Below are 16217 nucleotides of genomic sequence, written 5' to 3'. Positions count from 1 at the left end.
AAATGTCTTCATCTAGACAATGTGGGGAAGCTATAAAAAAGGCCAACAAGATGCTCGGATACACTATGAACAGTGTTGAATTTAAATCAAGGGAAGTAATGTTAAAACTGTAAAATGCACTAGTAAGACCTCATCTTGAATATTGTGTTCAGTTCTGGTCATCCTCTTCAAAAAGGATATTGCTGCTCTAGAAAGAGTGCAAAGAACAGCGGCCAGAATTATTCTGGGTTTAAAAGGCATGTCATATGCAGACAGGCTAAAAGAATTGAATCTATTCAGTCTTGAACAAAGACGACTACACGGCAACCTAATTCAAGCATTCAAAATTCTAAAAGGTATTGACAATGTTGACCCAAGGGACTTTTTCGACCTGAAAAAAGAAACAAGGACCAGGGGTCACAAATGGAGATTAGACAAAGGGGCATTCAGAACAGAAAATAGGAGGCACTTTTATACAGAGAATCATGAGGGTCTGGAATCAACTCCCCAGTAATGTTGTTGAAGCTGACACCCTGGGATCCTTCAAGAAGCTGCTAGATGAGATTCTGGGATCAATAAGCTACTAACAACCAAACGAGCAAGATGGGCCGAATGGCATCGTCTCGTTTGTAAACTTTCTTTGTAAATGTTCTTATGTTCTTATGTTAGCCATGGAAGTGAAATAATAAAATAAGCACTTACAGAACAATATGTTATTTTAACAACTAACCAACGTTGACCCAGTTTCCCAACCACGAAAAAACAACATCGCACCAACACTGGCCTGACCTATAGCACCTGATGAGCAAAATGACATTGGCCCGCCGTCAGCTACTAAAGTAGGGCCGACCAAACTGCTGACATAAGCGCAACGTTGGCCCAACTAAAAATTGGTCTGGGTACACAGATAAAAGCTGATCTGATTTCAATACCTGGAAATGTCCAATTACTACCCAGTGCCTATGACATTACCTGATCATTGCTAAGCTTATTGTCCTCAGCAGATTTGGGTCTCTTGGATGCTGTATCATTTTCCTTTTCCTGCAGTAGTGGCCGCTTCCCTACTGCAGCACTTCGTGGAGTTTCTTTACCCAGTGTATTTATGCCTGAGAATGCAGAAAACAGAGCACTTTTAGGTATATTTAAATGAAAATATGTCGTTTAGAGGATTAAGATGAAGATTAAATGACAAAGTCATGTTTTGCTAGATAAAAGCATATACTAATAGCAAAGGAAAAAAATGACAAAAAAAATTAACAAAATACAAAGAATCATAATGAAAAGGTATTTTTAAGTTTTAATGACCAAATGCCTTGATACCTAATCTAGGCAGACTTTATCAAATCAATCTGGTAATGTGTGCTGTCTTGTTTAGATAGCCTTATGTTACCTTGAAAGACGAATCAATAACATTCTCTGACTAACAACGCAGTCTGGATTCTGATCCGTTGCCTCAGAACAAATACAATTCTGCTCATGACACCATGTTTAACAAAATCACCTGAATGAGTACTACTATGTCTAATATTTCTTATATAATACAAACTATTTCCTTGCAGTGCATGTGATTCGGTATGAAACCAATCCTAAACAAATCGTGAAATTTGAAACCTTTCTTTATCCAAATCATCTTTGTTAGTAATAACCCATATCTTGTATACTGGATACACATATACATGTCACTTATGAGGTTTATAACATATGTTTTCAATTCAAAACTACAGAAGCTATCTATCTATTTATTTATTTATTTATAACCAGCATGTGGGTTCACTTGGCTAGTTGATTTCACCATGCATTTCTGGGATAATAACTTTTTACACATATAACATATAGTCCATTTAGATAAATATACAAAAATATACCTAATTAGCTGCATGACCTTTTTAGGTTATATTATCTATGTAGTACATCAGTCGCGTTTTACCATCCTTGTATTAAGAATAAAATCGATCCCCATTATGAATAACGAAAACACAACAGTCAAAGTTTTACATCAATAGCTCATGTTATTTACATTTTAAATAGTGAGCAGACAGGTTTGTTGACTGAGTATAACAAAATACTGAGCTCAATACTAAGTATAATAAAAAAATTTGTTCCTTGGGATAACAAAATATTGAGCTTAAGATGTGACTTCATAAAAATGATGCTCAGTGTGCTCAGTGTTTGGTATTTGAGTTGATTAAGAATCTGTATAAATAGCCACTCGAAAAGACATGATTTTAATTAACATAAGAACAGTGAAAGATACGACCGTGCCCCGCTTGAGTGATGAAGATCGCTTGCTTGCTATCGGCATGATTGAAGGCGGCCTGTCAGTGAGAGAAGTTGACCGAGGAATGAGGTGTTCTGCTTCAACAATCAGCAGGCTAGTCCTGAGAAACCAGGAAACCGGCTCTGTGAGGGACAGGCCACGTCCTGGAAGGCAGTATCGCTACACTGGCCCAGGACCATCATCCATCTGCGTAATCGTTTTCAGACTGCAGTGGCTACGGCACGAGAAATTCCAGGAAGAAATACCCTGCGCCTCAGCAGAATGACTGCAGCTCACCGTCTGCATGAAAATGATTTGCATGCTCGAAGGCCATTCAGGGGTAACAAGTTGACAGCTGAGAGACGAAATCGCCGTCTTCCGAGGGCCAGAGAACATCTGAGGTGGCGACAGAGAGTGTGGTAGAGTGTTTTATTCACATATGAATTCCGTTTTGCCCTTGACAGACCTGACGGAAGACAACGTGTGTGGAGACGTCGTGGTGAGCATTATATTACTGCTGCATTACTCAAGCCAACAGGAACCTCCTTTAACACAAGAACGCCTTTGGTGCAGATTGAGGGCAACCTTACTGCTCAGCGATACATTGACAAAGTCCTTGTTGCAAGTTTTTCCATTCCTGCAAGCCAATATGGAAGTATCGATTTTCCAGCAGGACAATGTAAGACCACACAGTGCTAGGATTACAATTGCATGACTTCAAGAAAACAATGTCAGCTTTTTCACCTGACCTGTCCAACAGAACATTTGTGGGACCAAATTGCTAGTGACCAGCCAACCTTCGCCAGCTGGCAACCACTTAACAGAGAGTGTGACAGAACATCCCACAGCAGTTTATCCAGAGGCTGATCAGGTCTTGTGTTGTGATTGTGTTAATGCTCAGGGTGGTCATACCCGATACTAACTTTGTGTTACATTTCATACTGAAAACTTATCATGATTCTCTGATCTGTATTTTTGTTCACATTTTCTGTGATTTTGTTTGATATCTATTTTTAAAATATTTGATTAAATCCATTAGACCCGAGTGTTGCATTTATTTTGTGCATCAGTGTATGTAACTTATCAGTCACACGCGATTTCCGACTCTGTCGTGTTTTCTGATACAAAGCACATCTCTTCAGTGTTACAGTGTACTTGTTTATCCATCACAGCCCGCATTTTTTTATTTTTTCTCGCCTGCCAAATCAGTAATCTTTATTGCGCAGTTAGACAGCACTTTCTCCAATTTCACATGTTGAAAACGCAGCACAAACAAAGCGAACGACACAAGCTAGGGTAAATGGAAAAGTTAATCACTAAACAGTTTTTGATACTGTGATTGATTATTTTTTTTTTTAATTTGTGATCTTTAGTTGCTTATTTATGCATTTTCATTTGCAAATGAACTGTGACAGTAGGGCCTTATCAAGCACTATATTCTGCAGTTTTGAATACTGTCTTTTGATACTGTTTTAATTCTGGAAACAGATATTTTTTTTTTTAAATCTTTTGCTAAATTGTATTGTCTTTTACTTCTTATGCAGTTCTGTGCATAGTTAGCAGTTTGATTTCATTCTGCTGTTGGGTCGTTATGAGGAATTTTACACACTGCTGCAATACGTACCGGATTTAAAAGTATGTACTGTATTACAGTCCACGTGTCCACTGTCATCTCTTTTGGCAAGTGATATTTTCAGAATCATATTGTTCTGAATTAAAATACTTCTTCTGTTGAAAATATATTACTGTGCCAACAAAACCAACTACAGTACATCTAAATAGAAGCCTACTTATTTTACTACTTTCAGCTATGTTGTTTTGACATTGTATCTTTTCTGAAAAAATGGACAAGGGTTGGAACAGGCCAAAATGAAATAATCAGATATGCGCCACACTTGTTTAACTGTCACTGATGTCAAAATTTGATTAACCCCTAGTTTTATTTAGCAAGTGCTGTTCAAAAGTGATAAATCTTTCATTACTCTCATCCCCAGATACAGACAAGATACATTGCCTTCTCAGACAAAGCAATTTATTTGTGCTTCAGGCTCATGGAACACAGAAAATTTGCATTTCTTATTTGAATCTATAGTATATACATACGTATCGACACATCATTTTCTAAATCATACAGATAACAAAAATAACATGGAACACTAATTTGTATTTGTGTATATATTTGTAGAAAATGTATTTTTTAATATTTGAAATATTTACAGTTTATACAATATTTAATATTATCAGCAGAAAAATGGAAATGTATTGTATTATTATTATTATTATTATTATTATTATTATTATTATTATTATTTCATGTCTGTGTTTCATTCTGTTAAGCTACCCATGTCTATAAATATATTCCTCATCTCATATAAATGCATTTTTTTTTTCATCAGACAGTATATCAAATAATATTCTATCTTGGTAAGTGACAAAGAAAAAATTGGAAACATCAAAGACAAGGGCACAACACTAATTTCTAAGATAATTCTCTACAGCCTCCAATTGCCAAAAATTTTGTACACTTGCCTGGCTATTAAAGCAGTGTTGGGCAGGTATGTCACATACATTTCACCACAAACAGAAAACCTAATTTACCAAGCCTTCCAATCTCATCACTGTGCAGCATCATCTGACCTTTTTTTCTGCTGTTTATTATATTTCTAATTTTAACTTTCAATTTTCACCATCTTCCAGTCAATTTCCAACTAAATTATTTCCAGGGTGAGGATACTATCAGCGGACAACTGGGTGCAAATACATTTTACAATGCAATGAAGCTCAGCCACTGATTGCTATCAGACTCACTGTAAATATCTAGTCCTGGGCTAAACTGATTGTATGCTGTGCAGGAGGATTCCTCCTTTTTTTTCAATCAGCATAAACCTTGTATAATGGAACATATTGTACCAGACGGCACAGAAATATTCCAACCCTCCCAATTTATACAGTATATAAAAATGAAATTAGCAGACAATGTTTTGTATTTTAAAAATAGTCCTTTTCTAAATCCTACAGTAAAATAACCTTGAGTCTTGTCCTTGCAATTCCAAATATATAGTCTTTATCATCTAACACTAAAAAAATAAAAAATAATACTGCGTTAACATTTGAGAATGGTTTACTTGATTTTTTTTTTTTATTTCTACAGGTTTGCAGTCTTCTCTTTTTTTTGTCATGAGACACAATACCTAGCAATGCAGCAGTAGCTAAAATAATTGTTGTACAGCCCTTCTCTAAATAACAAATGCCTTTTGAGATGCAGGACCTTGGCTGATTAAGATAAATCACACAGTGATTTATGACATTCAACGTGATTTATGACATTCAAACCGATTGTAATACAGATCCAAGACCAACAGCCAAATCAGCTACTTTATTTCCAACTGTCAGTGACATTCAAAACTCAAAAGTGTCTGTTTAGCCTTTCTAGCACTTACCTAGTAATTTGGCTACATTGTCATACTTTCCCCTTTGAATACACACAAACCTACCCTCCTGCTTCAGTTCTAATTCTTACACTGTATTATTCTCTTGCCAGTCGTTTGTTCTTATTTGCATTGATGTGAGCAGCAAGCAATGCATTGTAATTGGAGCTTAGGATTAATGCAAGTGGTTTCTAAGCACATGGGACTTTTTTAAACAAGCAATAGGTATTATGTTATTGGTAACACTAAAATCACAAATGTCTATCTTTCTTTTCTCTGAAGCTAAAGTGTGAATGTAATTGTGGTTACAGTTTTTGCAGAGAAATATACCATGACAGGTTATATTTACTATTTAATTTACCCCACTGGAATTCCCACAGTATGATTAGGGTTAGTCAGCAATAAATAAGCAGCTCCTGTAAAACTTTATGTAACTTCAGTGATTTACTGAGATCATATTTTAGGTTAAGCATTAGTGTGCCCTGTAGTTCAACTGATAACATATGAATGTCACATTTCAGGCTCTAAATTAGAAGTACCCACTATGTTTCAGACAATACATTTCAGAGAAGAAAAGTTTTACACAGCATATAAGTTCAGGACAGCATGCAACCTACAAACAAATCATACGATTGTAATGCAATATAAAATGTGTTAAAAAATATCTGTGGACTATTCTTTGTATTATTTATTTATTATAATATAAGCAAAACAATATAAATTTCTTACAATAATGCTTAATATTGTAATGTATGGGAAAAGACAAACCTACTCAAACGATAGCTTCATTTAAATATTCACAACACTTGATGTCGTTTGCATGCATTACATTCCTTTAACTTAGCTGTACTATTTAAATAACACAATAAATTAAAAAGGAAACTTTGTTTTTATGAATAATGGCGGTTCCCTACTAATTTAAATTGAGTTGATTTGTAATTTTCTTTGCAGTAATGAAGATTCATTTTCATTTTTGCTTGTGTTTACTGCATTATTAAAAAGAGCTCCCCAAAGCTATGTCACTCACACATTACACCTCTGTGCAGAAACTAGTCTGGAGTTTATCCAGATTAATATATTTGCATTGGGAAATGTAATTTAGATTATAATTAATCTAAACTGACACTAGATTATAATGACAATGAAAATGAGAAATAGGATGCCAGAATTCTACTGAAAACTGTTTTTATTCTCAAAGCTCTAGTTTTGGAGAAAGAGTAACACAACAGCTGAACACTGTTACCAAGTTCATACCCTTTTCCTTTCTCTTTAAAGCACTCTTGAGCGGGTAAGGTTGATTCACTTTTCTTTTTCTTTTTTTTAAACTCCTACCATGGTGTTTTGGATTAGCCTAAAAACAGAATGAGGGGTAAACAAAAACGTGTAGAAACACTGGCCAATGGAATCCAAATGCAATCTTTAAAAGGCTTGCTACGGTCATAATTCTGATAGCATTTGTGGATAAAATTACAATTATTATAAATTACGATTGTCAAATATACCATCAGTCAATCAAATTGACAGTTTAAAAGAAAATGTAATGAACCGTATTGATTTAAAACTGTGCGATTCATTTTGAATACACAAAGCCTAACTGAACTTGAAACCAGATGTGTATCCCAGCTTTAATATTAAATGATGTTTTCTGTAAAATGAAGTAGAAAATGCATCAAATACTGTCTTCTTCAGATGCTCCTGTCATGGAGATATGGGTGAAAGATAGATGACTACCTAAACTAATAGGCTCCAACCTTTTTCAGCATTTCTTCTGCTCCATCGAATCCAACAATGTAACTAGGTATAGCGTGCAGTAAAACGAGCCAATGTAATATTAATTTTGACCATAGATTTCCATCTCATACATAAAAAATCATGTATGAATCTATATTTGCCAACTCAAATAAAACAAAAGCCTGAGGTATCTGCACCAGATGCTAGTTCTGAGTTTGCTTTCCTAAACTATATGAGTTTTGTTTTCAGAGATTCTTGCCTTTATTAATTTGTTAACAATGATATATACAGTCAGCACTCACATATCCAACCCTATAAAATTTTGACTTCAGTGACGGTTGAACGAGTGTGACGCATATCTGATTGTTTCATTTTAGCCCGTTCCAATCCTTGTCCATTTTTCAGGGAACACAAAAGATACAATATCAAGGACTGTTTTAAAATAAGTAGGTTTCCATTTAGATGTACTGTATTGATTTTGTTGGTACAGTACTATATTTTCAACAGAAGTATTAATTTAATTCAGAATGTGTGTGTGAGATATGATACGATTCTGAAACTATCACTTGCCAAAACTAAAAAGATAAACGTTAACTGTAATAAAGTACATACTTTTAAATCCATACTTTTGTTGCGTTATGTAAAATGTTCCATTGACGACCCGATAGCAAAATGAAATCTAAACGTTAGCCATGCACAAAACTGCATAAAACGTAAAAGGCAACTCATTTTAGCAAAACCAAAAGATAAAAAAACAACAGGTTTCCAGAATTTAAACAGTATCCCAATACATTATTCAAAATTGCAGCATATAGTGCTTGATAAGGCCCTAATGTCACAGTTCACTTGCAAATGAAAAAGCACAAAAGCAACAAAAGATCATCGATTCTAAAACAGTTTAATGATTAACTGTTACATTACCCTAGCTTGTCTTGTTCGCTTTGTTTTGGCTGCATTTTCATCAAGTGAAACTGGAGGAAGTGCTGTGTAACTGCACAGCATAAGAAAAAAAAAGTGGGCTACGACGGGTATTCAGATATAACGTAACATTGAAGAGATGGGCTTTGTGTCAGAAAACTGGTGACAGAGTCGGAAATCACGTCAAGTGCGGTAAAATGTGACTGACGTGTACCTGGGTAACAGATACCCAAGTGCTGACTGTGTGTGTGTGTGTGAGATATTTTATTATATATATATATATATATATATATATATATATATATATATATATATATATATATATATATAATATATATATAATAACTGCAGTTTTCTGCACATTTAGGAAAACTGTTCACATTTAGGAGAAACTGAACTGCTTTTGCAGCAGCTTGGGCTGTTGGAAAGAAAGGATTTAAAAAATATATAATAATTGAAGGGTTATACAAGGGTGCACTGCCATATTAGAAAAATATACGAGTGTTATCTAATCCCATGGTTATGCAAAATTAATATGTCATCAGAGGAATCACAAGTGCAGCAAAGATTAATGAAAGGCGCTTAAAAAAAAATTACAAGCACGCAAACTGATTTGATTAAAAAATAATCTCACTGGTCATTCGGTAATATTCTTCAACTTATCCGCATCTATCCTGTCAGATGGCTATGATTCAAAATAGGTCAATGGGAGGCTACTGATAGAAATCACATGCAATACACACATGCAGCGATTATTAGCAGGAATGTCCAGACAGTTTAAGATGGAAGAGAATAGAAGACAGAAAAAAAAGACCAAATTCTGCAGCCTTACTGGAATCTTTATCAGTCGTCTTGCCTTCTTTACTATCTTTATCGCTTAGGTCCTTTTCATCGGTGGCAGCCGCTGTTGCAGTTTTAGCAGATCCCTCTGCGTCTTCTCCTGGCTCTTCTGCAATTGAGCACATTTAGGACCCTTCGTCACTTGCACTTTAGTATGGGTTGAAACTACAAATAGTGCAGCTTAGAACTATTTTGTGCATTAAACATTTTGGCACAGTTAATTTGAAACACACCGTTTGATTCATATATTTAAAATATTAATAACAAATAGACTGTTTATCAGGTGACCTATTCTCAAACCCACCTAGATAATGTTGATGCGCTACATTTAAAACAGTGGTAATTATGTCAAACTTTGCATGACATCTAGAATGCTGTTTTAACAGTGGGGAAGGTATTAGTGGCACCCACACAAAAGATAAAACACTTTTTTCCCTACAGGGGGTGCGCCGCATGACAAATTGCAGAATTCTCTTTGGGTACCTACATCACACACCTCTCTAGACTGTTAACACAAGACAGATTACATGGAAATCTTTGCTGTGGCTCACCCCTTGTTTAATAATTCTGTGTATCTTAGCTATGCTGCTAGTGGATTAATCTGTGTATGTTGTTAGCTGCTTGGCTGGGGCTGTGCAGCACTAATCCGTGAAAGGCCCACTGTTCCCTTTCATCCTGTGATCATTTGTCTCTCACTGCGCTGATGTCACATTTTAATGAATTTTTAGTAGTCTGAGTAATGCCAGATAACCAGGCTCACAACTCCCCCAGCACCACATGCTGTTTCCATTGCAGTGCAAAAATAAAAATCATATTTGTAAGACCTGGTAGGAATTAAATAAAATTAGGAGATGTTGAGAAAATGGCGTTCAAAGTGCTGCATTCATCAATTTTATCAAGCCTTTATAACCATATAAATTGACCATGAGGTGGCGAAAAAGGTCACCCACATATTTACAATCAGTCAGTCTTTTTTTTTTTTTTTTTTTTTTTTGGTAAGCTGCAGCCCGGCTCACAGAACATGATATAATTAACCCCTTCAGATTCCTCACACAGCACTGACGCCGACACTTTAAGTGCAACACATTAAGTGGAAATTATACACAGCATAAAATTTTCATTGCGGATGCTGAAGGTGATTGAAGGGAGAATAGTGGCACACTCTGCTCCCAATGTTTTATTAATAATATTCTGACAGCAGGATGAAATATTTCCTGTCATGTGAAGCAGCTGTGTGCAAAAATTGTAATTTTGGTGGTTGTGTGATGACAGCGTATTCCAATTCTGCTCTGAGTAAAGCTAAGATGGAAAGCTGCTGTGTTTAGGCTGAGTGCAACATCTTGCACTTGGGTACCCCATGCAGATTCACACAAACAAAAAAGACACAATTCACAAGGTTATTTTCAATACAATTGTACGCATTGTAGAAAAATAAAATAAAACAGTAAGGTCATTTAACATACCTCTATTGTCCCTAGCTTCCCAAACCATAATAAGAAATGGACACAGAGAAAGAAAGCAGCCCATGGTTGTTTTAGTTTTTAAGCCTTGTCTCTCCTGAGAGACTCGGCAGGCTCCACAGTCACAGTGGGCAGACAAGCCTATATTTGTAAAGGTGGCAGGGGAGCAGTTTGGGCTGCTGGGAGTCTGTGATCATGACCAGATTGGGCTTTGTTAATGTTATGTGCACACACATGAGGCTCATATTCAGTATGAGGCCTCAGGCCTAGGCCAGCCTGTGGCAACCCTTTTCTTTTCTCTCTCTCTTTTTTTGTGTCATCCTCGGGAATCTTTGCCTTGTTCCTTTAGTTGAATTTACTGAGCCATTCCCCATGGCTGGGAAATGAAGTGTCAAAGTGCTACCAAGTGTCTTTACCTCAAGGGGACATAACATTTGTAAGTCTATCGCAGAATGCATTAATAAAACATGGTGTGTCAAGCAAGAGAAAAGGCAAATTATGAAGGTAGTAAAAAGTGCGGCTATCATCTGGGTCTCATCAGACAATTTTTTAGTGTGTTCTGCTGCCTTTCTGGTATGCGTTTCAAGAGCTAGAAAAATTCCCAGACATGCTTTCCTATACATCATCATGGTGTCTGACCTCAGCCTGACCCTGGCTACAGTTTGAGTAATCTGAATGCGGAGAAAGGCTCTGTGTCAGCAGCAGGGAGAGATTGTGGGATAGACTTTACCCATCAACTTAATCGCTAACAGCAGTACTGGGGATGTAACTTTACAGGCTACCACCAAGCCACAAACAAATAACCCCTGGAGGTCAAACTGCCCTCCTTATGTGATTTTCTCAACCCGCTGGTACTTTCTTTGATATAATGGGCAAAAGACATAACTCTCAAAAGCAGCATATCTGCTCCCTAGTTGGGAAGGTGAACGCTGTTTATTATGGAGAACCTCCTAGCACAGTGTTTCCCAATCCTCATCCTGAGGGACTCATGTGTCTGCTGGTTTTCATTCCAGATGAGTTCTCAATTACTTAATCAAACCCTTAATTTATAATGTGCTTAATTAAACCTTTTTAATTGTTCTCAGCTCCTAAAAAGTTGCTGATTTCAAGTTATGTAAAACATTGTATAGTTAACTTGAAATCTCCAACTGTTTAAAAGCTGAAAACAATTAAAAAGATCTAATTAAGCTAATGATTAGCTTAATTAAGGGTTCAATTATGTAATTGAGAACTCAGTTGGAATGAAAACCAGCACACAGGGGTCCCCCAGGACCAGGATTGGGAAACCCTGTCCTAGGATACATAAAGGTTTCTATACACGTTTTTTTTTGTTTTATTTATTTTTATTTATTGTGCCCAATTATTCTACCCCTGATTTTCACCCTATTTTGAAATATACAATTATTTTTTCTCCTCACCGCAGCAATTTCCCACACAGCTCAGGAGATCCAAAGGTTCAGTGAGGTTCAGTGGGTGTCCTCCAAAGGCAGCTTCCTCTTTTACACCTAGAATCTCGAGAGCTGATGTCAACGAGCTACTGGCCTCTGGAGGACAAAGGTCAGGTGTCCGTACTGAGTTCACTAGGCGCCTGACCAGCAAGGTTCGCTGTAGTGCGATGAGAAGAAGCAGTTCCTGATGGTTTTGCCTCCTTAACCCACAGGAGCGCCTGGGCCAATGCAACGCTCCCTTCGAAATCCCCAGCCAAGACTGGGGACTCCGCACAGCCAGGACACAACCTGCGCATCACGTGGCAGTGCTTTTGCCAGATGAGCCACACGGAGACCCCAAGTTTTAATCAAATATGAATACATAGATGTAAAGTACAAGGGGGAGGAAGAGAAAAGTTATAATAACAATTCCTTGCTAACATTAGTAAGCTCACTGATAAAGAGAAAATGTTTCCATACTGATATTACAGTAGTAATAATGTACCTCAGGTAGTGTTAACAATGTTGAATTCCCTTGGCTTCTCCCCTGGGCTCAATAACTTCTCAAACTGGTCATTAACTGGCCAGTAAAAGACTGACCTGTTGTATATTATTAGCAAGAAACTGATGTATATGTAAAGAAGTCGACAAGCACATGGTTTCACTGCACTTCCATTGTACCTAAAATCTCTTCTGGTCCTTTTATATTTTTAAGAAGTTTTTTTTTTTTTTTTTCATAAAGTATATAAACATGTGCTTAAACAAAATAGTACCGTCAATCTTTTCAGACATTTCACTTAATCTGTAATGTCTGGTACTTACTAGGTTTCAATAAAAAAAAGGTGTAACTCAGGTGTGAAATCTATAATTTTCGCTCCCACACCCCAGATTTTATTACCCCCTCAGTTCCCTGTTTTGTTACTTTAACCCTTAGGCTGCTGATTCTTGTGAAGTTAGATACTCTTGCCCCATGTTTTGAATTTCACTGTCTTGTTTAAAATAATCTTTGAAATTCTACCCTGCACTGCTCCTAGTTAAGGGCCAGTTATAATACCTTAAGGATAATAACCTTTACTTTCCTGCTGAACCTTTTTAAATTTCTTTCTCTTTCTTTTTTTCCTCTAGATTTCAGCTTATTTTACAAGCATTTAGATTTTAACCAGATGCTGTTAATGTAGCATGTCTGAAACACTAAACATCAACCCACTGGAGCAGGCCTCAGTCAGCTCTAGTCTCACAACTGCACAGACACTGAGCCAGCTACACAGTACCACATTCTACACATTCACTTTCTGCAGGGGCTGTTGACAAGATGTCCAAGTACCTTAGCATTAACCTATATTACACAGCTCCCAAGTATGACGGACAATTAGTGAAAATGTTCCAGGGCTGCTTTAATATTTTTTAAATCCTAATTCCAAGAATGAAGCGTTTATGAAAGATTGTAATTATTTTTTTTTTTTTTTCAATTTTAACAATCTTCATTTGAACATCTGTGCACCATTCCCCCAGTAGTATTAACAGAATGGGTAGGATTTGATGCATTCTGTTCACTGTTGTTGTTGTTAAAAAGCAGTTACTGTATTAACCTATTTGTTTTCAACATGCACATACACATTTTATCATTCGTATGGTAAACCCATACAAATGAGCTTTTCTGGCCTCCAGCAGTATCCCTTTGATTAAAGGTATAGCTATTGCAAACTCGGCTCACAGAAATTGTCAAGGAATAATATTCTTCTGCCTACAGGTCCCTGTCATCTGTAATGTTATATTGCTTTTTAGGTGTGACCAAAAAGTAAATAGGAGGTTTTGCTTTTAATTGCAGGTTTTCATACCCGGCGGGATGTATTGAAAAATAAACACAAACCACTGCCAAAACCATTTTAAATGAGATCAGCACTGCTGATAAAGCCTGAAACTGAACAGCATTCTAGAGAAAGGCAAGGACTACACACCATACACCATACACCGTCCAAAAAGATATTGTTTGTAATCCACAAATAGAATTCCATTTTCTTTACACATATAAAATGTTACAGTCCTTTTTTTTAAGGCTACCTTCAAGGCTAGCAAGTCTGAAATAGTGCATTTGTTCTTAAGGAGAACATCACAAGTAGGTGTGCCAATAGTAACAGCATTATAAACTGTGAGTCATGGGAATGTGAGACAGTTGTAGACAAAAACCCATTTATGGAATTATATTTGCTGTCATAAAATGTGTTGTAAACTAAAGAAGCAGGAGGATTTTTTTTTTCTAACCATAATGCTATGGTGCATTTATATTTATGAAAATCACAACTATTGAGTTACATTTTACTGTTGCAACTCTGGATTTTGAAACTCTTGTTACTGTAATTGTTACATACATGTTTTATACTTCAACACAGTACAAAAAATGCATATAAACTACAATAGTGTACATAGTGTGCATGTAATATCTTGTGTTCATTAATATATATATATATATATATATATATATATATATATATATATATATATATATATATTTTTTTTTTTTTTTTTACGTCGGATATATAAAGAGTTTAGATATTGGTGCAGATTTTCATGACATGACTTTACAAAAATAATTTTGGTAGACCTAAATGAGTCTGAGACATGGAATTTCCAGTTAAATACTCGGGTGGATCCCAAAAGCAAGAGGAACTTCAAATCTTCAGGTGCTTATTTACTCCAAGAAATGTCCTGTGACAGAGAATGACACATTGCCACATACATAGCAATTAAATCAAAGTCAAGAATAGAAACTTGTACTAAAAACAGGATTGACCCATCTATTCGACAGTGTATCTTTGATATTTTCTTGGCATTCGTCTGAAAGGGATCTTTCATGCCTAATGTTAAAAACATGGTTTCAGAGAAACAATTATGTTTTTTTTTTGTTTTGTTTTTTAAAATGAAGTGGTATATGTTAAGGAAAGTAACGACAATGAGAAATGATTAAAACATTGGGTTTTGTCTGGCTGTTTACAGCCAGCATGGCAAGATTTCTTAAGAATTTTTTTTTTTTTTTTCCCATTAAAACACTAAATTAGACATATATATATATATATATATATATATATATATATATATATATATATATATATATATATATATATATATATATATAATATATAAGGATCAACTAAAACTAAAATATCACTACCTGCTGTTTGCATGACTCACATATTTTATTTAAACCCTAGGGCTTCAAAATAAAAATTACATTGTAAGCAAGCATGATGGCAGGACTTATTCTGTATAAAAAATTCATTTAAATAGATTCCTGTCCTTTTTCTACTTTTGATTATTCTTTGTCCAATATTTATTTAAGACTGATTATAAACATCTGCCTGGGTAACCGTTTCATCTGTACAGAAGCCGAAGGGTAGAAATTTCACACACGTCCTCCAACATGACCTGTGTTTAGACAGAAAACAGTTTTCCCAGTCACTGCTCAGCTTCCTGTCTGTGACTTAAAACACTGGAGGCCAGGGTTAATGGCCTTTCCAATCTCTGTGATAAGAATTCATTTTGTTCTATTACCAGCAGTTATCGGAGGAGCCTGCTGCACCACTTCAGCGGAGTTCAATCAATGAGAGGACCTAATGAAGTAACCAGCTGTAGCTCTATTTCCCTGGTCAACTCTATCAGACAAATAAGATCTATCTGTCACATCTTAAGGCCTCCTCTGGAACTGCATCTCCACATGTGAAACCCATATGCAGATGAGCTGAAGACAAAGAGGTGTACCTTTTACTGCTTCGTTTCAATGTAGCTTTTACCAAACTATCGAAAACAGACTGAGATGGAATAACTGATCATAACAATAATACTGCAGAAAGTGAAACAACAAAGCCGCACAAATAGCATGGGGACAATGGCAGAAATTGCACAAATTACACTATTATTTCCACAGGCTGTTTTCATTTTATGCTGTGTTGAACTCTGGGCTGAAAATGAAAAACCCACACTGCTTATTTTTGAAACAATTAAATTCCAAAAAAACATATTTAATTGTAGGATTTATGGTGCAGTTTGTCATTTGAAAATTAAGTATAATAAGGATTATATTTTTACTTTTAGTCAACTGTCACCATAATAACAGAGCTTAATTCTCCTTCACCCTTCATGGGTGACATCATCAAAAGAAAGAACTGGCAAGCCAAGCCAT

At 35.9% G+C, this 16217-nt stretch overlaps 1 protein-coding gene across 1 annotated transcript in view; it reads right to left on the bottom strand.

Moving 5' to 3' along the window:
- Positions 1-16217, bottom strand: part of LOC121313418 (zinc finger homeobox protein 4-like) — a 101438-nt gene that overhangs the window by 12909 nt on the left and 72312 nt on the right. The window contains exons 5-6 of the mRNA XM_041245937.1: positions 9146-9262; positions 952-1085 (exon numbers count right to left, since the gene is read on the bottom strand). Coding sequence (XP_041101871.1) covers positions 952-1085; positions 9146-9262 — 251 coding nt within the window. The remainder of the gene's footprint in view (positions 1-951; positions 1086-9145; positions 9263-16217) is intronic.

The sequence above is a fragment of the Polyodon spathula genome, chromosome 3 (genome assembly GCF_017654505.1).
Source record: "Polyodon spathula isolate WHYD16114869_AA chromosome 3, ASM1765450v1, whole genome shotgun sequence".
In the NCBI taxonomy this organism is placed as follows: Eukaryota; Metazoa; Chordata; class Actinopteri; order Acipenseriformes; family Polyodontidae; genus Polyodon; species Polyodon spathula.
This window is presented reverse-complemented; position numbering and strand designations above follow the sequence as displayed.